At 30.4% G+C, this 23,880-nt stretch overlaps 1 protein-coding gene across 3 annotated transcripts in view; it reads right to left on the bottom strand.

Annotated features, from left to right (window-relative positions):
• The window catches only part of ATPCL (ATP-citrate synthase), a 116,837-nt gene that overhangs the window by 16,174 nt on the left and 76,783 nt on the right, over positions 1-23,880 (bottom strand). For all 3 annotated transcript variants that reach the window (XM_035353069.2, XM_035353070.2, XM_035353073.1), the window contains exons 15-24: positions 21,328-21,496; positions 21,122-21,237; positions 20,917-21,021; positions 13,735-13,826; positions 13,343-13,447; positions 9,684-9,765; positions 9,253-9,491; positions 8,835-8,928; positions 3,001-3,306; positions 1,047-1,190 (exon numbers count right to left, since the gene is read on the bottom strand). In XM_035353069.2, the coding sequence (XP_035208960.1) occupies positions 1,047-1,190; positions 3,001-3,306; positions 8,835-8,928; positions 9,253-9,491; positions 9,684-9,765; positions 13,343-13,447; positions 13,735-13,826; positions 20,917-21,021; positions 21,122-21,237; positions 21,328-21,496 (1,452 nt within the window). The remainder of the gene's footprint in view (positions 1-1,046; positions 1,191-3,000; positions 3,307-8,834; positions 8,929-9,252; positions 9,492-9,683; positions 9,766-13,342; positions 13,448-13,734; positions 13,827-20,916; positions 21,022-21,121; positions 21,238-21,327; positions 21,497-23,880) is intronic.

Here is a 23,880-nt window from a genome sequence, read left to right as displayed (position 1 = left end):
AGAATAATTTTTATAACCCTATATGTAATAAACATTTATTCATGATCTTAAGATGTAAGGAAAAAAAAGAAAACATCACCTAAAATTAACATTCCCTTTTTGACCTCAAATTGTTGATTCTAATAGATTTAACAGACCCAGTGTCACATAAAGACAATATATAAATGCACATATCTGACAGAAAGATGCTTTATGTCATTTGAGAAAAACAAAGAATCATATTTTCAGTCTTCAGGAGTGAATTACTGTAATTTTTAACATGCATATAAAAATGAGTAACAAATTAGGATTTCCGGTACTGTATAAATAAAATTTTATGTATTGCTTAGCAAAAATTTTATCAACAGTCTTTGACACTCTGTCAATTTTTAAGATGCCTCTTAAACTAGTCAACTGCAAAGCCACAAATAAATTGAATATGGAGATCAAGAATAAGGCCCAATTACTAAGTATGGAAAAAGAATTACTGCCTGGAATTTGGAACATACTTTGTGAATTTATTACTAAAACAGTCTTCACATTCTTACTTGAAAGCTCAGTTTTAATTTGATAAAACTGTATTTAATACTTCTATTTAGATTATTTTAGAAATAGGAAAAGTTAAATTTCAGATAATAAAAAAGGATCAGAATTTATGCAGCTTTTCATTTTACAATGTAAAAATTACAATGATATTATGGATTCAGAATTCCTTTATTTTATGTATTCCAACTAAAGGTAAAAGAGTAAATATAAACAATTTGATTATATTATATTACACAAATCTGACATTGATACTTTTCACTGGTTATATTTTTCCTATTTTAAGACTTTTTTAGATAGTATGCCCTGAAAAACATTTTTAGTAAACTGAATGTTTACTGAACTTTTTACAAATTATGCTACAGAATATCAAGGTCTAAAACATAATTTTTATATTTTGAAATGTAAATATGAAAATTACAATTCATTTTGCAATGCATTACAATTATTTTTGTAAATAATTAATATAATGAATGTCCAATTCCATCCCTCCCAAATTACATAGATAAGAATGAATTTCTCACCGATTTAACTCTGTGTCCAATTCCCATAATCAATTGACCTTTTTTCCTCATTGAGTTTACAAATTCCATTGGTATCATTCCACTGTCGTATGCTTCGCTAAACAACTTTGCTGCAGCATCCAATGCACCTCCAAATCTGTCACCCTAAAGACATATTATAAATCAAATACTTCAAAAGTACTTTGATAATAGTTTTATATTAATGAGGCAAGAATCTACAAAGCAGTCTTTCTAAAACTTGCCTAATACTTTAATCATAGAAAGCTAAATTTATTTTGAAGAAAACATTCGAAATTATTTATCAAATTTACATCTGTCATTGAGCTTTAAATGCAATTTAGTTTATAATTTTATATCATTTACCACTGCAAGTATATATATATATATAAACACAACAAAAAGTTTATATAAACTGCAATGCAGTAAACATTGTCCTTTTATTCCCATGCCTCATCTTGCATCACATTTTGGCAATTCATAAGAAGAGAGATGGGAAAATTTCCCTTGTATTCAATTTTCTTCTTGACATTTCCTAGAATAATATTTAAAAAAATTATTGAATAATCTTCTCAAGTAAAATTATAAGGCACTCCTCTAAACATTTTCATGCATTAACATCCATCCTCAAATTTTCATTTTAATTAAGTACTGTGACAGTAACAAACAAAGGAATGTATTACAATTATGTTCAAAATTTCATAGAATATGTGGAGTTTCAATAAATCTCATTTTAGCGCATAGGATCCTAGTCTAAACAACTCATCAAAAATATGTGAAGAACCTTTCATATAAAAATAAGTCTATCATCCACCTTTTACAGTTTTTATGTGATGGGTAAGATGATCATTGGACCAAATTCCAAAATTTAACTGTGTAAGCTAAATATCTATAACATTAAAACTACTGCATAAACTAGCAGAATATAAAATCAAAGAAAAGAAGTCTGAATACCTATATTTTGAGTAACTGTACATAAATCATTTAATAAAATACTTATTGGAAAAGATCCAAAATGTGATAAGTGAAATCATAATATCTATAAATAACTGAACTTCTTAGTTAATCTGGATTTTATGATGAGTGGCACTGCCAAATAATGTTGCTACGAATTCAGTACTTAAATAATTAATATTACTGGAATGATAAGTAAAATTCTTGTATTTCTTTTGCACAATGTAAAATCTAAAGAGACGAGCTATGCTGAAATAGTAAGAATACAAGGGCAAGTCCATTTAACATTGCATAAATGGGTTCTGGGTAATTTAGCGAGATATCGACAAGCTGGCAACAGTTTTTGAGACTAATTTTTATCGACGAAAGTTGCCCGACTTGCCAACATTTTAGTACAGTCCCTGTATCACCATAATAGGTACTGGAATTGAATAAATGTAATTGATCACTATATTAGCTGTAATCATAATTTGACCCTCAATTTGCCTTCCAGTAATTTCGAGAAGCAGAAAGTACTAGAAATATGCTGACATCCGGGTGAAAATTATATAAAGCTGGAGAGCTCTCAGTTAATGTTAGCCGATAGCCAAGTGAGAGTTCCAAGTACTATCTCTGGTTTAGCTTTGTTCTTTAGCTGCGCTTTGCATTGCTTTATGCATTGCTATGCATAATTTTAAGCAGTTTTAAGTGCAACTACTGATTGTACTCTGTGATATTGTGAAGAGTTAGTTGTACAACTATTTTTGTGGAAAGTTCCAGATCTCCAAAGTGTTTCTTTTGATAAAATAAATTTTGTCAACCTATCATGTGCATTAAATCTACTACAAACCAATATGCATGCAATGGTGTAATAAAATAGATCTCTACTTTAAAGGAACCTTAATTTTTGTTAAAAGAACATAGCATAAAATTCCCCCTCCCCCATACAGCTAACTTTTATTTATTTACATAGAGAAGTAAATTCTTATTCCACATATTATGCAAGGTAAAAGTAAGTACTTACAATAGTTAAAAGACCTGACACAAGTGATGAAACCAAATCTTTTCCAGCCCTTGCACATACGATGGTATTGTGAGCCCCAGAAACTGCAGGTCCATGGTCAGCAGTAACCATTAAAACCATTTCAAGGAATTTCCCTGCATATGATGGTAATCTCCTTTGAAACCACAGTAATCCTAGTACTCCACCTATACCTAAATCATCTTTTATGACTGTTGTGATAGGTGTTCCAGCATACAGTAATTCTTGGCCTCTCTCGTCACAAATACTTGTCATGAAGGAAGCAGGCTTGCGAATTAGCCCCAATTCCTGCATGAACACAACATTACAATGAATATTATTCAAAATTTAAAAAAGAAACTTCAGTAATGTACATACATAAAATATCAATAAATATATGTGTATTATGCAAAAATGCTCATGAGTTTAATTTAAAAATGAAGAAGCTCTTGTAACAACCCAAAACTGTATAACTTTTCTTCCCTCATTATGGGGTTGCCAGAGAGACTTTGCTCTCTTCCCCTAAAATTTGGATTGTACCGCCATTGGCAGATATAGCAGAAAACAACTGTGTAGTAATCTTCAGAGGCACCATGGTATAACATTATGCAATTCTCGTTGAGCTCAAAATATTATGCTTGTAATTCTTTTTATGCTACGTTTAAAAGAAATTATTTTAAACATTTTGTCAAATTTATTATTTTAAACATTTTGTCAAGTTTATTATTTTAAACATTTTGTCAAGTTTATTATTTTAAACATTTTTTAACCTTCCATCTACTGCTCGATTTTGATGCATTATGGTCCTTAAATATGTGTTTATTTATTTTCTTTATCTTTATATATTAATATTCACATCTTTATAAACAAAATTAGTATAATGCAGGAATTTTAATCCTTTTTTAATTTTTAAAAACATACAATGCGGCTGACACAATTTCAGCGTGCATGGAATAAAAATACACAGGATCTTTTTGATTTTGATAAATATACATGCCAACTAATTTGTACAATATTACTTGTACTCACTATAATTATACAAAAAAATTTTTAGTGTGGTTAACTTTGAAATATGGCTCTACGCATAATCCAACTTTATATTCTTCACACCAAATGCGAGTCTCTTTACGTATTTTTTCCCCATTTTTTCTTTCTTGGAGCAACACACGGCACATTGTCTTCTAGGTTCATTTTTTATAGGATTTGGTGGTATATAGCTTGCAAAATGTCTCCCTACAAGGTGAATAAAGTTCATACTATCATCACTAGAGACCATATTGACGAACATAGAGCAGAAGAGTATTTGTCAAAGATTTCCTCTATCACTGGCTAGCTTGAAATCAAGAAGGTATTTTTTAGTGTTTCTTGTTATTCTGTATATTACATGCGAATTCCACATTACCTGATCCAATATATGGAAAAATATTTTCTTGTAATATTTATGAAGTTGCTTTTGGGTACTAGGGTAGTACATAAGCTCCTGATCGCATCTGTCGACACCACCCATTGTAAATTTATAATCATAAATCACTCTCTAGTTTTTCTCTTTTACCATCCCTGAATAAACATACAGATGACAGATGATGAAAAGAACTAAGCATATTTACTATTTTCTCTCCATTTTAGCATTGTAACTTTTCCATGCGCATATGCCCATGCACTGTCCCTTTTCCACTTTTTCTTTTAAAAAACCTGGTTTCTAGTATTACCAAGTGTTCCATATATGTTTGTTTTTCTTTTGAACAAGAATATCTGCAAAATATGGCAATGTATAATAATTATCAAGAGTTATACAACATTCTTTGAAGAACAACAGCATTTGATTGTGGATATGTTGAGTATTCATGTATGAAACGCATGCCTTTTCCTGTGTACAAAAGAAAATTGCATATATAACCTGATGAGGTTTCACATAACATGAAAAACTTTATTCCAAATTGCGAGAATATTTCAAAGAAATATACTGTTTCCATGACAAACAAACTGACCTATTCTTCAGGATTGAGTGTTTCACAAAACGTTTTCCTAATATGTTCAATGACATCATAAACTTTCCACAACTTAGGGCAAGAGTAAGTTGAAGGGTCATAACTTTTGTTTTCAACAGAACTAAGATTTCTCATCAAGGAACAAAAATGATTAAGTAACATTATTTGTGAAAATACTGGTGTTTTTATAGATTGCCTTTTCGACCAATACCAAAGATAATCTTCCTTTTTTACAATCCCTTGCAAAAATAAAAGTGTAAAAAATAACATTTTGTCAACATTAGCAGGATGTTGATATGCAAATCTATTAGTTTAAATTTACTACCAAATTGATTAAAAAATTCAAAAGGCTCATCTTCGTCAGTTTAATACTTTAGAATCATACCACATACGTGCACTCAGAATTGCACTATCATCATCATCATCAGAGTCTTTTGTTTAGTTTCACTTCCAAAGGATTGACTTCCTGAGGAATTTTCACTACAGTCAAAAGTCGTTAATTCGGACACAAATAATCCAGAATGATCTATAATCCGGACCTCAAAGCTACAAACTTTCTGCGCATGCGTCGCATTGACGAATGCGCGTAAGACCTTTACGACTGCGAATATGCGTGTGCGCATGCGCGTTTAATGTATAACGGATGGTATAAGCTAAGCTAAAATTATCTAATTCAGTTAATGTTGCAGATTGCGTTGTTCCTTAATCTTCGAATTGGATCCGGCTTATTATTTTTTGCAGACTGTTAGAGCAATTTTATAAAAGTAAGCTTGAACTTTCGATTATGTCAAATAGAATTTCTGATATATATTTACTAATATGTAAAAGATCTACAAAGTGAAAGTATGTTTCGAAGTCCATTAAACAAAAAGTGGAATTTCTGCAAAAAATGGATAAAGGCATATCCTTTGTTTATCTAAACTTTAACGTTTGTTTATCTAAACTTTGTTTATCTTTAACGCCTCAGCGCAATGAATTGGAAGTTGATCTGTCAGCACTATCCTTATCTTCAGGGCAGATGTTTTTATTTTATTTGGCTTATAATTTCTTACTAAATGTAGTATTTCATCTGGATATACTCTGTCTTTGATATGATTTAAATCAACTCCTCATCATTATAATTCGCTTCCGATAGCGAAGAAAGTGACTCGGAGGTTAATGAAAACTAAAAAATTTCGATTGACAAATTAGTCGGTATTCTCGACACAGCAATTATAGGACTTGAACAGCAGAACTTTGTCACTGAACAAGAAATTATGTCTGTTTATAGAATTAAATAGTAAGTATTATCACATAAAAAATGAAGCAACTTAAACAACTTATACTGAATGAAATGTTTAATAAAGTAAACAAATAAATATTAAGCTTTTTTTTTTGTAAATTTTGATACCCTTTAGATCATAATTGTTCTTTATTTCATAAATTATGGTTTCATATTTTTAATTTTATAATTTTTGCATGCCATCTTACCAGATTTAAACTGATGATCTATAATCCGGAAAAATCAATAATCTGGAATTGCCGAAATCCTGATGAGTCCGGATTAACGACTTTTGACTGTATTATCATCAGTCTCGAAATTTATGGAATATTCAGAATCACTATTCCTGTCTTCATAATCAGCAGTTTCGTTTTTTATTCACAGGTAAAACACCACTGCAAGCTGGCAAATCCATATTTTTGCACTTGTTTGCCGCATAAATGACAAAGTTCCCGTCAAGAATGAAAGAAGCAACAGTGCTGATCGTGTTCAGCTTACAATGATATAAACCTGCAGTACCATCTAGATGCAAAATGAAATGTAATATGAATATTACAATATTCTTAGCCTACACGGAGAAAAAGCAGGATCTATATTGAAAATCAGAGAAATAAACTGACACTATTTTCACGCAACGCATATTATAAGACAGATTTCGGATCCATGAAAATAGCGGGGCTGTATTCGGAGGGTTAAAGTAAGGAAATGTATGTTTCTGTTATACTCTCTATTTCTAAAGGCGTATTATGGTAAAAGGATAAAACTGCTGCAATTCAAATTTATGGCACAAATAATTAATTGTTTAAATAATCTAAAGACTTTTTTTTTAACCTCTCAACATCTATTTAAATATTCATTACATACACAAGGGCAAAAATATGATATAAAATTTGTTAATTATAGTATATAAATATGTGCAATAAAAATGCACATAACATGCATACATATTTATGAAAGAATTTAATCATGTCTGTAAGACAAACTGACCACATACCTAGCTGATACATAAGCCATAAGCACTAAAATTTTATATAGTTTTTTTTCCTTCTTATTCAAGTTTAAAAAAATGAAGCTAAAAATTTACAGTCAAAAGAAGTACGATATATATAAAATTCAATAAATTATGCAGCTTGCTTTATATCATATTATACAGATCCTGGAATACAAGAACTATTTAGCTCCAAAGAAGTACAAAACTAAAATTTCTTAGATCAGATCTACTGCTGTATATTTATATGTATATTTTTTTATATGCTACATTAAAATTTTATATAGTTTTTCCCCTTCTTATTTAACTTAAAAACAGTGAAGCTAAAAAAATTTATAGTCAAAAGTAGTAAGATACATATAAAATTTAATAAATTATGGAGCTTGCTTTACATCATATATTGATCCAGGAATACAAGAACTATTTAGCTCCAAAGAAGTACAAAACTTTCTTAGATCTACTGTATATTAAATTACTATAAATCCTGTGCTATCGCTTCTAAGATTAATTTTGATAGAGAAATTAACAATTTTATTTTAATAAAGAATTTCATTCAATATTGATTAGCAAATTTAAATTTAGAATAAGGATTTTGCTGAGAAATGCAGAAAAGACGAAACAAAATCCAAATGAATTGTTGGCGATTACTCGTATATAGAAAGATTTCAATTCCCCACAAAAAGTCGGGATCTATCTGTGGAACCAACACAATGATTTTAATTGTTTCAATATATTTTTAATTGTTTAAATATTCTTTTTTTTTAAAAAAACTTATCAATTCAGCATTTTATTAAATTACAAATACCAATTTATTTAATTACTTATTCCAAGTCTCATTCACTATCTAAATTTTCTTCACATTCCCTACAAGACAATCTAATCATTCATATATATATGTGTATATATATATATTTACATATAGTATTGTAGATGCATAGTTAGATGCAGTAACTTCCAGACATGGCCATTTCTAAACACAACTTTATTCCACGACAATTCGTATCAAATCTCTTTTTGGTAGACAAGGCATTTATCCAATCATAGTTAAATATAATAATTCTTATGTAGACTGGTTTTTAAAGGTATGACATAGGCATCTTAGACAGAAAAGAATAACAGTTCAGATTTGTCAGCATGGTGAAAGCTAGGAAAAGGAATGACGTAGTTGTTTTGCAAAGAGTATTTATACTAAGCATGATGTATAAGTACATCAAAGCTGTGACTGGTTAATTTTAGGTTGTTATGCAACATGGAAAGATTTCGAATTTGGGAGAACAGATGAATTTAGGTGGAGAGCATAAAATCTAAAATAGTTAATTTTAAGGTTGCCAATTATTTTTTAAAGCAGCCATTGTATTTTGTTATATATTACATATAATACAACCACACACATATGTTATGTAAATATTGAACTAACAAATTTTAATTTTAAACCATCTCTAATAAGTATTGGAGTTCAATTTTAGAAAATAAATAACAGAGTTAAAATATTTTGTTTTGCATAACTGCAAATAAAATACTATGTATTTAACCCTTCATGCTGCATATTAACAATTATATAATATTAAGATTAAAAAAAACTGCTAATTTTAAATCTCACCCGAGCCCAACTGTAATCCATTGGCACAGCTGGAGGTGGTACCTCTGGTTGAGGAATTATTTCTCCTTGTTCAACAAGATCCTCATATACTCCCCTTAAAAATAAATTACCCCATACATACTTTCAGATATAGGATATTTTATAAAATGAAAGATAAAGCATGAAACAAAATGTAATAACTAGACATCACTTTATCTCGATTATTTGTTAAAAGTACTCAAACAAAGTAAATAAGTGAAACAATATGAAATAAATTATACATTTCTGAAACACATTTAATGCAATCTGAAATTTAATTGAAAATTTAAAAGTCAAACAATAAAAATATTGTGGCAATTGCTATAATTCACGATATTAAGACTTTACATTTTTCTTGACTTAGAATAATTTTATTAACTGTTATTAAAATCTGACTTACTGAATAGTCTTTCCAAGGTTATCAAATGTATCAGGTACATAAGCTCCAGCTTCAGATAATGCTTTGTTTTTTGCCACAGCCGTTTCTCTGTCACTATTTGCACATGCACCAGCATGACCAAACTGCACTTCTGATGTAAACATCCTTGCACAAGTTCCAATGCACCAAGCAACTAAAGGCTTAGTGATTCGCCCATCTTTTAAAGCATCACACACTTCATATTCTTCAACTCCTCCAACCTAAATTTCAGAAAAAGCAAAATTAATTTAATATAAAATATTTTCATATGTTATTTGCACTGCAAGTGAACTAACATATTAACTCAGTTTGAATATATTTTTTAAATTAAATTTCTAGAAGCACAATCTACTTTTAATTACTTTCAAACTATTAAAGATTCTAAATTAAATAAGAATATATTAATTTTAAACCTCTCCAAGTAAAACCAGCATTTTCACTTCAGATTCTTGTTGATAACGTAAAAGATGATCCATGAAAGTTGTACCAGGATATCTATAAAGAGGAAATCATATTAACATACTAATTTTCTACAAATTACGAATAACCTATATTTAGAACGATATTCTATCTGAACATAAAAAACTCAAAAATCTTAATTTGCATGTAGAATAATAATCAATGCTAAGCAAATTATCAATTAAAAGAGAGAGAGGGAAAAGAAAATGCTTTATATGACAACTATTGGGTTGGAGGGAAAGTTCTGTCGTATTTTAAAGAAAATATTTGAATTCATTTATAAAAATATGTGTTTAATATTAATCAATTATATATGCTCCGTTATTTGTTACAACCTGTTGCCATCTTCCAGGTAACCTGTAAATTCCTGTTTTGTAGAAGTTCTCATCCATGGAGTTAAAATAGTCAGCAACTGCCTTAGAAACACTTTCAAAAGACTTGAATTTTTTTCCCGTTATAATTTTGCAGAGATCTGAACAGGTAATAATCAGAGGGTGCAATGTCAGGTGAATACGGGAGGTGACTAAGGATTTCCCATCCTAACGCATTCAGTTTTTGTAGTGTCACCACTGCAGTATGCGGGCAAGCATTATCGTGATGGAACACTATTCCTTTTCTGGACGCTAATGCTGGCCTTTTTTCTTTGATAGCTGCATTCAATTTATCCAGATGATTGCAGTACAGATCCGCGTTGATATTTTTCCCTGTTTCAGCAACTCGTAATACACTGGACCTTTCCTGTCCCACCACAAACAAAGCAGTACTTTTCGTTGATGGATACTTGGTTTTGGAACTGTTGCTGATGATGTTCCTGGTTTGCAGTAAGATTTTTTCCTTTTAATATTCTCGTAAAGAATCCACTTTTCATCTCCAGTAACCAGCCTGTCCAAAAACGGCTCCACATTGTGTCTAATCAGATGTGATGAACATATTCTTACACAATCAAATTCTTTTCCGTTAATTCATGTGGAACCCAAACACTTTGCTTTAACACAAACCCAAGAGATTTAATGTGATCTCCAACAGTTGTATGATGAATGCCAAACTCTTCTGCAATTTCTCGACTTGTTAAATGTGGATTATTTTCCAACATGGATCGCAAAACATCATTATCGATCTTGGATGGTCGTCCAGATCGAACACTTCCTTTGAGGCTCAGGTCCCCGGAACGAAATTTGCTAAACCATCTTTGACAAGTACGAACATTTACAATATCTTTTCCAAATACTGCACATAAATTTTTACATGCAACAGATGTGTTGCTTCCTTTTTGGAATTCATATAAAATGCAGTGTGGTAAATGCACTTTATCTACCGACATGTTTTTCCCTTTAAATATTACAAGTAAATGATGAATGGTAAAAAAGGGCACCTTTTATATTATACAGCAGCTAAAAAAAAAAAAAAAAGATTGACTCACTAACCAGATTTTTTTTTTTTTTTTTTTTTTTTTAAATTTTATTTTATTTACAAGAAAAATCACCTGCCTATTTAAAATAGGACAGAACTTTCCCTTTCCCTCCAACCCGATAATAATTCAATGCAAATAAATCTTAATCTCTTAAAACATTTTTCTGAACCGATATTTTATTTTTAGTTATGTACAAATACAAACATTTCACTTGATTTGTGTATGGTCCCTGAATATAATGCTTTACTTTTAACATCAAATATCTTGGTCAATTTTGTCATAAGAGTTCAAACCTTTCATGTTTTATTTTTCATAATGACTATCAAATTTTCCTGACTATAAAGACCAGAAAAATGTACAAAATGTTACATTTCTTATTTTTTTTAAATTTATTTTTTACATTTAAAAATGCAAAACAAGAATCTTTGCTTCATTTAAAATACTTCTGTATCCGGAAGTACATATGAAAAAATAAAGGCCAGCTTGTGTACATGGTGTATATTTCTAATTATTGAAAATTAAAACCTGAAAAAGCCTAATCTGTCCTAGTTTTAAATTGACTAATCTTAACTATTCATAGACAATCTGCATAAAAACACTTGACAATTCATTTTATTTTTTAACAGTATTGTAGTTTATGTGGCAATTTTATGTGGTTTATGAGGGTTAGAGATCTCTCTAAAACCTATGAGAAATCTTTAAGCAAATTATGTATAAATACAATATAAAAAATATATGTATACCTAAAATCTACAAAAAACATGTAAACTAAATATAGAGATATGAATTCACTCGCATAATTAAATGAATAATCCTAAGCATTCTAACAGAAATCAGTATACTGATATATAAAAAGCACAAAATAATTAAATTGCTATTTTAATATTTCTCAAATACCAGTATACTAATTTCATTTAGAATGTACAGAATTATAATATATAAAAATTGTCCATAAATGCCACACATGGATTAAAACAATATACAGTCAAAAGTCTTTAATCCGGGCATCCATAATCCGGACCTCAAAGCTACCAACTTTCTGGGCATGCGTAAACACATAATGCGGTTACGCATGCGCAGAAATGCGCATAATACCTTTATGCATGTGCATATGCGTTTACACATGTGTGTTTAATGTATAACGGACGGTATAAGCTAAGCTAAAATTATCTAACTATCTATTTCAGTTAATGTTGCAGATTGCATTGTTCCTTAATCTTCTAACTGAATCCAGCTTATTATTTTTTGCAGACTATTAGAGCAATTTTATAAAAGCTTGAACTTTCGATTATGTCAAAAAGAATTTCCGATTCTGGAGCTGCCAAAGGATCTACAAAGCGAAAGCATGTTTCGATGGAGGAAAAAGAAAATGTTTTATATGACAACTAATAATTCAATGCAAATAAATCTTAATCTCTCAAAACATTTTTCTGAACCGATATTTTATTTTTAGTTATGTACAAATACAAACATTTCGCTTGATTTGTGTATGTCCCTGAATATAATGCTTTACTTTTAACATCAAATATCTTGGTCAATTTTGTCATAAGAGTTCAAACCTTTCATGTTTTATTTTTCATAATGACTATCAAATTTTCCTGACTATAAGGACCAGAAAAATGTACAAAATGTTACATTTCTTTTTTTAATTTATTTTTTACATTTAAAAATGCAAAACAAGAATCTTTGCTTCATTTAAAATACTTCTGTATCCGGAAGTACATATCTATGACCAAAAGTTGAAAAAATAAAGGCCAGCTAAGGACTTGTGTACATGGTGTATAGTTCTAATTATTGAAAATTAAAACCTGAAAAAGCCTAATCTATCCTAGTTTTAAATTGACTAATCTTAACTATTCATAGACAATCTGCATAAAAGCACTTGACAATTCATTTTATTTTTTAACAGTATTGTAGTTTATGTGGCAATATATGAGTACACTCCAATAAGATAATCAGCATCCAGCAGCAAAATTACTTCATATTAAAAAATAGAAGAATTTATTTTCTTTTGCAATAAAATCTGTGTCTGACAATTATAAACTTTATAAGCCATTAAATTAAATTTTACACATGCAGGAAACAACAAGAACAATCCCTAAAAAATGGTTTAACTAATTTATACTTTAATTCTCCTGAATACTTTGATGCAAAAAACTATTCTAGCAATAGCTACACAAATATATTTTTGAAGAAATTTACCTGTCACCACCTATGGCCACACCTTCATAGACACCATTTGTCGCACGAGATATTATATTGTTCAGCTCATTCGACATACCTCCAGAGCGTGATACATATGCAACACTAAAATAAAAAGTGCATTTTTTATAGCTTGAAAAAGCATGTAGGATAAACATATTTGATATATGCAATATCACACACTTAAGAAGAAAACAGAATCAAATTAACAGCTTGAAAATTTTCCTACTTATTTAATTTTGCACTATTAAAAAAAATCAAAAAATTGGAAAAAATATTCAACTACATAAAAAGATCATGAAAAACAATGATACCCATGCTTTTAATAATTTCAAAATTTAGAATATTAAAAACTTTTTTAAAACTTTTCAAATATTTAGTGCAAAACATACCATCCTGGTCGATGAAGTTTGGAAGCCAAAATATTATCCATCATTCCACCTGTATTTCCAATTTTGAAACATCCAGGTTTAATGCCACCAACCTGCGGTAATAAAATAATTTATTATACAATAATAACATGCTTTATAAAATGAATGTTTTAATATTATTATATTAAAATATAATAATATAACAATATAATAAGCAGGATAAACCAGGAAGACATTTTTCTAATAAAACTTGAATGTATAAACATAAGATAATAATTACCTGAAACTAATCTTTAAAACTTAGATCATTACAAAAGGTCATTAATTTATTTACTATACATGACTACAGACAGCTTGCAAAGCCCCCTTTTTTTGGTTTGTGTATGTGTACAAAAAATTAAATGAACTGATATGTGCTGAGAGATCAAAATCTGTGCGAGTTATATCTGTTACTGTAAAGTTTTTACCGAGAGATAACTGTGAATGTCAAGATTTATTGATTACTTCAGGCAAAACTAATATATTACTTAAAAACACAGTTTTACTTGAGTAAATTAATGCTTTATCAAAGCTTAAAAATTCTTAATTTGCCACAATAAATTGAATTTATTTAAAGATTCTTATACCGCAGTATGGCTGTAAACACACAGTAGGCTATATTTAAAATAGTGAAAAATAATGTTTTTAAACATCAGCATTGAATGATTTGTTAATAATATTAGACAATATTCATTTATATTAGTTAATAAATTGTCTTTCTCATTCACTTGGTAAAAACTCATCACACAATATTCGTTATTACAGATCAAAGGCAAAATAAACAGTTAATATGAGCATTAAAAAGTGCAAAAAAGGCTTATTCAAACAGGTTTTACAAAATCAGCTACAATATATAGTGATACTACTTTGCATCAAAGCCTATTTTTTATATTTCTACATACTTATTCATGCAATCAGGTTTTATGCATTCTTAATGAAATCAGCTTTTATATGTTTTTAACTGTTAAATGTATATACATGCAAATATTAATTTAAATATCTAAAATAAATTTAAAAATAACTTTACATACGATAGAAAACTACAGTACAGTGTATGAATCAGCACACAATTGTACTTACCATAAAATGGTAACTAGTATTAGCAAATAAAAGTAAGATTTGATTTAAGTAAAACCAATGCACATTATATAAAAAGTTACATTAAAAAAATTCAGACGACTGCAACAGATTAAATCATCAATTATACATAAATTATAATATAAATTTACTATTATTTCAAAAGAAAGTATTAATATTTCAAACAGCAGCATTTAACAGCACTTTGTCTTATTTATAAAGTGGATTCCTTAAATAACACCGAAATATACTAGTTTTTTACATTTTCAAAATACTGAGGGGTTTCATTTAAACATATCACACGATCTAACTCCATGAGTAATGCCTGCTAAGTTAAAATGCTGGCAATATCATTTCAGCACAGTATTTTGTACATAATTTTATATATTGAACATGTATTTAACCATTTTGAAAAGTGAACTGATATAAATACTTAATGCAAAATATAAATTTAATTAAAAACCAATCATTTTCTAAAATTCTTTGAAATTTTTTCGGGGGTAGGGACAAAATTATACTAAGAGTCCATCAATATTTAATACTTAACATTGCATGACATTATGCCAAGTATCCAAATATGTAGAAAATGGCAAATTTTTTACTAGTAATTAAATTAACTGAAATCACTAGTTAGTCCACCTTAAAAGTACATATTAAATGATGGTTTTCATGAATATTTCAGTCAATGATACATCATTCTACAACCCTAAATATTACAAATACGTTGTTTACAAAAGCAGCTCTCTAATACTTTTAAACAATATCACTGTGATTCTAAAATACAGTGCAAGTCTACATATTCAGCATTAAAAATTTATCCGACTAAATGTGAAACACAAGGAGAGGAATCAAATAAATCAAAATGAAATAAACAGATAATATATTTGAAATAAGCTACTGCTATAAAAGCAGTATTGTCCTTTATAAGTAGCAGTCAACCTTTCCCCCCCCCCAATCAAAAAAAGACAACTTTGCCCTCACCATTATATTATTCTTATAATATATAATACTGTCTACATAACTGCTCTGTCTTGCAATATAAATCAAAGTCTAATAAGTAAAATAACTGATTGTACTTGTTCCTTATCTGTATTTTTAACACACTTCAAAATTACAGGGTGCACAACTAGTTTAAAGATCTCTCTAAAACCTATGAGAAATCTTTAAGCAAATTATGTATAAATATAATATAAAAAATATATGTATACCTAAAATCTACGGAAAACATGTAAACTAAATATGGAGATATGAATTCACTCGCATAATTAAATGAATAATCCTAAGCATTCTAACAGAAATCAGAATACTGATATAAAGCACAAATGAATTAAATTGCTATTGTTATATTTCTCAAATACCAGTATACTAATTTCACTTAGAATGTACAGAATTATAACATATAAAAACTGTCCATAAATGCCACACATGGATTAAAACAATATACAGTCAAAAGTCTTTAATCCAGGCGTCCATAATCCGGACCTCAAAGCTACCAACTTTCTGGACATGCATGAATAATCCTAAGCATTCTAACAGAAATCAGTACACTGATATATAAAAAGCACAAAAGAATTAAATTGCTATTTTTATATTTCTCAAATACCAGTATACTAATTTCACTTAGAATGTACAGAATTATAACATATAAAAATTGTCCATAAATGCCCACACATGGATTAAAACAATATACAGTCAAAAGTCTTTAATCCAGGTGTCCATAATCCGGACCTACCAACTTTCTGGACATGCATAAATGGATTTGCGCAGAAATGCGCATAATACCTTTGCGCATGCGCATATGCGTTCCTTAATCTTCTAATTGGATCCGGCTTATTATTTTTTGCAGACTGTTAGAGCAATTTTATAAAAGTAAGCTTGAACTTATTATTAAAATTCTTGCTTATTATTCAAGCTTATTAAAAGCTTAAACTTATTATTCAAGCTTATTAAAAGTAAGCTTGAAATTATGTCAAAAAGAATTTCCGATTCTGGAGCTGCCAAAGGATCTACAAAGCGAAAGCATGTTTCGATGTCCATCAAACAAAAAGTTGAATTGCTGCAGAAAATGGATAAAGGCATATCCTTTGCTTATCTAACCATTCCGAAATCTGTTTATCAATTTCACGCTGCTCTCGCGGGGGTAGTGATGAGTCGGTACTACCGAACCGGGTATTTTGTAACGGGTACTGAAAATCGGTACATCCAAGTACCCGTTACTTCAGTACCGAAATCGGTACTTTTCGGTATTCGTTACTTCTGTACCGAAACGGGTACTTTTCGGTATTTGTTACTTCTGTACCAAAATGGGCACTTTTCGGTATTCGTTACTTCTGTACTGAAACGGGCACTTTTCGGTATTCATTACTTCTGTACCGAAACGGGTACTTTTCGGTATTCGTTACTTCTGTACTGAAACGGGCACTTTTCGGTATTCATTACTTCTGTACCGAAACGGGTACTTTTCGGTATTCGTTACTTCTGTACCGAAACGAGTGCTTTTCGGTATTCACTCTTTTGTAACGAAAATATGCGTCTCTTCTCAGTATTTCGGTATTCGTTACTGGAGGATCGATGAGGTTCAGCTCACTTCGGTTTTGGTACAAGGACAGTATTATCTGGTTGTATTTGCGAAATGGTGATATGCGCTTCTTGTGTCCATGAATGGCCTGCTCCTCAGACACTTCCGTAGTTGACATGTTTTTTGATATTCAAAATCTACTCCGTGCAGATAAAATCAAACAAACACGTGGTGACGTGGCAGAGTTCCTTCAGTGCGCAAAATCGTTAGCTGCGTATTTTGGTACTCCAAATCATTACTAGGGCACTTCGGTACTCCAAATTGTTACTAGGGTACTCTGGTACAGCAAACCGTTACTCCGGTATTTTGTTACTTCGGTACTCCAAATCATTACTTAGGTACTCGGTACTTGAAATCGGTTTTTGGTACTTTTCAAAGTAACGGTTACTTGAGTAATGGGTATTTTGTACCAGGTACTTGTCTGTACTTGTTACTCTCGTACCGGGTACAAGAAAGTACCAAAGTTGCCCATCACTAGGCGGGGGGGAGGGACATCGCAGCACACAATGAACTGGAAGTTGATCTGTTAGCACTATCCTTATCTTCAAGGCAGATGTTTTTATTTTATTCAGCTTATAATTCCTTACAAAATATAGTATTTCATCTCGATGTACTCCGTCTTTGATATGATTTAAATAGATTCCTCATCATTATAAATATCACGAATACACATCAAATAGTTCTCTGGTTGCAATTTTCTAATTTCGATTATGCACAATGCATGCTTTACGCATGCGCACGTTGAAAGAAATGTTTAATAAAGTAAACAAATAAATTTTTTTGTAAATTTTGATACCATTTAGATCATAATTGCTCTTTATTTCATAAATTACGGTTTCATATTTTTAATTTTATAATTTCTGCATGCTATTTTACCAGATTTAAACTGATGATCTATAATCCGGAAAAACCGATAATCCAGAATCGCCGAAGTCCCGACAAGTCCGGAAGACTTTTGACTGTATTTCCTATTAATTTGTATGTTTCTGTTGGATACATTTTGCAGTTTGATAATGCAAGGAAATTTAATGTGTATTTGAGAACCATTTTTATATTCTCACTTATAGAAAGAATTTTACTGCATTACATAAAAAATCTAATTTTTGAAAAATTAAAATACTTCAATACTTAGGGATTTTAAATCTACTAAAAGGTGCAAAAATTTATATTAGCTCGGATTGAAGTGATTGAAGTGAGTATGAAAATGCCAGACAGATAGGCACAGAATCCTTAAATGCTAAATTAATGAAATAAAAAATATCATTATCTTCCTCCTTATGATTTAACTATTCAATTTAACATTTATACACTTCTTTAAAAGCTGATAATCATAAAAAAGATTTACAAATTAGTACAGTTAAATAAAATGTACCTCTTAATTTGAAATCCATAAGGAACATTTTAAAACTAAATATTTTTACATATTTAAAATATAATATATTAATTATATTCATCATAAATTTATATATATATATATGAAGTATTCTGATGATATGTAACAAAGTTAGTCAAATTATGCAAGTCTTAGAATACCACAAGAAAGTTTTACACACATTTTTCTTAAAAAAAAAAATTAGTATATGGAAGAATCTGACCAGAAGAGATGTCAAATTGGAATAGCAAAATATGTCTGTAAGAAGTTGTGGTTATTTCTAACCATTACCTCCTACAATAGTTGTGGTTTTCTCCATGTGTAATGTGTATACGAGCCAGTTTCCCTTAGAAAGTCCTCCACGAAGGCATCCCTTCCCTTAGACAGATAGCCCTCGTGTGCTTTGCCAAATTAAATACACTAAAAAATACACCTACAATAGTTGCTTAATATTTATTGTATATTTTCCATCATTACTTATGATCTTTTGACTGTATGGTGGTCTTTTGTAAATACCATTTTTGATAAATGTCTGCTCCTTAGAGACAAAGAACGGAAGTAGTGCTTGGCTGCCTTCTGCCAAGTTTTGAATTTTTTCTCCTTAAAAAAATTTTGCAAGAAGAGAAACAAGTGATAATCGGAGGACGAGAATAGTGTATGCACCAGATTTTCCCAACAAAGTTCTGTGATTTGGACAAGTCATCAAAGCAGCGTGTAATCTGGCATTATTAGGATGTAGAATGGTGTGCTTCCTATCAAACATTCCCGGCCTCTTTCCTTTGTTTAAATCATCCATTTTCTGTGATTATCTCTCTGAATAGAGTTTTCCAAAAGACTAATATATAGGCCCTTGGATGTCCCACCATATCTGTAGCATTCTCTTATTTAGGCTGACAGTGTGCTCTTTTTTTTAGTGCTTTCATACATAATCCACTTTTCACCACCTGTTATCCTGTCCAAGAAGGGTTCTTTTTGTTCCAAACAGAGATGTGCATGACAATCTGAAAATGCAAATTTTTCTCTAATGATGAAGCACGCGTATGAAATATATATAGACTAATACTGGTTTCCAAATATGGTCTGAAATGGTTGTTGAGCTTTTCCACAATCAATAGTGTTGTCCACAAATGATCTTGTTCCATCACGGTCTTGACAATATCTCCATCAATCAAAAGTGGCTGCCCAAAGCGTGATTTATCGTTAAGATTGAAAGAGCAGGCTTCAAATTTTTCAAACCATCTCCTGCACGTTCTATCAAACTGCATCTCCATACAAAATTTTCACTAAATGTTGACAGGCTTCTCCAGTATTTCTTCTTTGTTGAAATTCACACAAAATAGTGTTGTAAATGAACTTTTATTCGTAGACATGTTTACATGATCACATCTCAATAATGACATGAAATAATTTTGTTTCAGTTTATTTAGTAGAGCATATTTGTATAAATGCAATGAGAAAGACGTGATGCAAATGAACACAAGTGTACGTGCTTTAATCACACTGTCGGACAGAACTTTCCAGTAGATCTTGTATAAAGCCATAAAAGTCCGTAATTAGAATTATAAAATGTTCATTGAAAGGCATATCTGAAACACACACGCAAGTGCAAAATATGAAGTTAGGCTAAAAAGAGAACTTAGAATGCTAGTTACCCTTGAAATTGGAATTTTATATAAAAAATATGTCAGTATTTTTTTTTAAAATTCTTTTAGTAACCAAAAGAAGTGGGTTAAAATATTCAATAATATTCTTCATTGATGTACACAATAACTGGTATACATAATGTGTCAGTACTTTATGAGGCTATTACTTTGATTTGTAACAGCAGACCACCTTATAAATGTACAGCAAAAAATCCCCTGTTGCAAAACAGCAACATTATGAACCCAATAACTATGCTGTAAGTTAGCAGAAAGCTAAAGATTACTATCCCTTTAATGGAGTTCAAAAATAATAATCTTTTGGTTACATGAAGTTGGTTTATTGAAGACAGCATTTTTAAGCAATTTATTTTCCCCCAACTTTTTAATTTAAAAAATCAATATATATGAAGTAAAAAAATATCCTACAAATTTTTACAGAAACACACATTTTAATTAACTTGTATTTTTATAGCTTATTTGAACAAAATACTTACCGTAGCTGGACCAATTATAGTCACACCTTTCTGATCAGCTATTTTTATCATTTTCCGAGTCATGTTTTCAGGTATGCCTTCAGCTATTATTGCTATCACTTTGATCTGTCACAAGAATGTAAAATAAAATTTTAAAAAAGATAACTAGTGAACATTGATAGAAACTTCCAATTAGCAATTCCAAATACTTAAATATATTTCTCACCTGTGGATATTCCATTGTTTCCATTGTACTTTCATAAGCAGATCGAAGAGATGCAAAACTGATCATAACATCAGCTTCCTTATGCCGTTTCATTGCATCAGACATATTTTTATATACTAAAAAACAAAGATTAATTTCATGAAAACATACATAAAAAATTTGTTTCGATTCATTTAACTTTATTTTAAATAACTTTTTCTACTAACCAGGAATAAGAATTTCTTTGTGACCCCAGTAGAACTTTTGTTTGTGATCTCCAGTGAAAGGATAAACCATTGCTACAACAGAACATTCCTTACGAGAACATACATAATCAAAATCCAGCATACCTTGGACTGCCCTTGTTTGCATGCCCCAAACAATTGCCTTTGTATTCTAAAACAAACATTTTTGACACAAAATTATACAGTACAAACATAGTTTTACAAATTTTAACTCTTCATATGCCATTACTACAGTGTGAAAATTAATTGGGACAAAGTGATTTTTGCATAGAATTTTAAGTTGTTTGCCAACTGGTTCCGGCAGGTCTCACAAAGCAATTTTATCAGCCTTAATGTCCTCTGAATCTATGCTTTCGAATACTTAGAATTGGTTTTGACAATAAGTTAGGATTATTATATCATTTTTAAGCTTATTTCTCTGAGAAGATGAAATTACTTTTGCATACCTTTTAAATACATTTTTGCATTGTTCATTTTAGTATACTAAAAATGGATATAATGCCTAGAAAGAGAGCAAAGATTGTCACACTTAACAGTTACACATTCATGAGTGTAAGAAATGCTGCTTTAGAGATCAGTACCGGAAAATTGAATATTTCTTAAAATCTGAGGAGAGACAATGGAATTGGATAATTTTCTCAAAGGGCAAATGTGGAAGAAAAAGGGAAACAACTCCAAAATCTGATCAATTCCTACTCCGAAATGGCATTTTTAATCCAACAAAAACTAGCGAAAACCTTAAAAGAGATCTGTTTATCAATATTTATATTTCTCCTTCAAATGTGCAAAAGACTTCTCACTGCTATGGGGGAAGGCAAAAAAAGACAATTAAACCCTTCGCGCCGGGTAGCGCAAACGGGCGCTTATCGCGGAGGCCGGCAGTGTCTTACGCGAGCATCTGTCCAGGGCTGGGGGCTTTTTTGCTACTAAGCCTAATTCCATGAAATTTCCGAAGTATCAACGCATTGTTTAATAATGCTCTATAGAGTATTTAAACGGCTTATGCTTTATAGATATTTTTATACTATATACTTTAATTACCTTATTTCTTGTTTAAATGCATATTTTACACATTTTATTTTCATTACTCACCATTTTATGACTTTTAACATCTGAAAACTAAATATATTACTTAAAATTCTCTTTTCGTATGAAAAATTTAAAAACAGGGATCTACACACAGTCCTACGTTACATTCCTTGCACTTGTAATAACTCATTTGCCGTTTTGGAGGATTTTTCTGGGAATGTGAACAAACGAAGCATCGTCGCCTCATTTTCTTATCAGTCTCTTCTGAACAAAGTTTTGGAAAATATCTTTCAGTTAATCTTTCAGAATCAATATCAGAATTTCAGAATCAATATCTGAAATATTTTGCATCATTTCTGCTATTTCATGCTCTGTTAAACATTTTCGACGCTTCGACATTGCAACGGTAAAAACAGAAAGAATTCACGTCTAACAAGATCTAATTATTTTCTAATCTAATTATTTTCTAAATTTCTTCAGCTTTCTTCTTCTCTGATTTCTTTTCTTATTAAAGTTTTATTTTCTAAACTGAACTGCAAACCGAAATACCCAACGCTTTAGTGAAAATAAAACTTCTCTACTTACAATAAACGACTACCACGTGCGAATAAAGTGCGATTTAAAGAGACGTCATAAATCACGGCATTCGGAAACATTTATTTCCCCGTTTGTTTATATAATCAAAAAAACGTGTATGTGAGTCATGTTTCTCTTCTAATGTACATGTATCTGAAACCATATGGACATACAGTGCCATTTTGTGGCAGAAATTATAGTTTTAAAAACGTTCCAGGAGACTGGCACAAATACACGACAGTCGGCGCTCAGCGGGAAAATGCTCTGGCACGCCTGTGTGTCGGCCGGGAGGTGAGTGTGTTCGTTGCTGGCACATAGACGTGGCAGTTGGCGCGAAAGGGTTAAAAAACAGCTTTTGACACTCCACATGAAGTAAAAATGGCTATTGTAGACAAAGAAATGCAAATCTTGACCCATAAATGAATTAATGAAGTAAAGAAGTCACAGGAATGAGGCTTATTTATTTATGGTTATACATTTAACGTTGTTAGACGAAACAAGAGTGAATCAGCAAGACCTCAGCATATCCAACAAACTGCAAAATAATCTCAAAAACAAATGTTTTGAGGTTTATTCACTGTAGATGGCATTCAAAATTTAGTTTCTATTCACAGAATGATGAATTTTTGAAACATACAGAAATTTTTAACAACATAGGATTGTGCCATTCTTGAAAACTTTTGCAGGGCATTTCAACATGATTTGGCTCCATGCCACAATTCGAAAGTTGGAAAAAATATTAAAATTTGATGTCTGTATTCTAGGAACAGCACAAAGCATTTTCAAAGTTAGTGGTGATAATGAAAATGTGCCTTAATGGCCATTGCAAACAACTTTATTCGAAAATGAATGAACAATAGCGATGCAAAGTGCAAAATTATGATATGCAATATAAGTTTTTATATGCTACACCTGTAACTTGAATCATAT

Source organism: Stegodyphus dumicola, chromosome 3, assembly GCF_044657685.1.
Source record: "Stegodyphus dumicola isolate Sdum_Otavi_A_Nest chromosome 3, ASM4465768v1".
Classification (NCBI taxonomy): Eukaryota; Metazoa; Arthropoda; class Arachnida; order Araneae; family Eresidae; genus Stegodyphus; species Stegodyphus dumicola.
The sequence above is the reverse complement of the archived record's forward strand: the minus strand, read 5'-3'. Positions and strand labels throughout refer to the sequence as shown.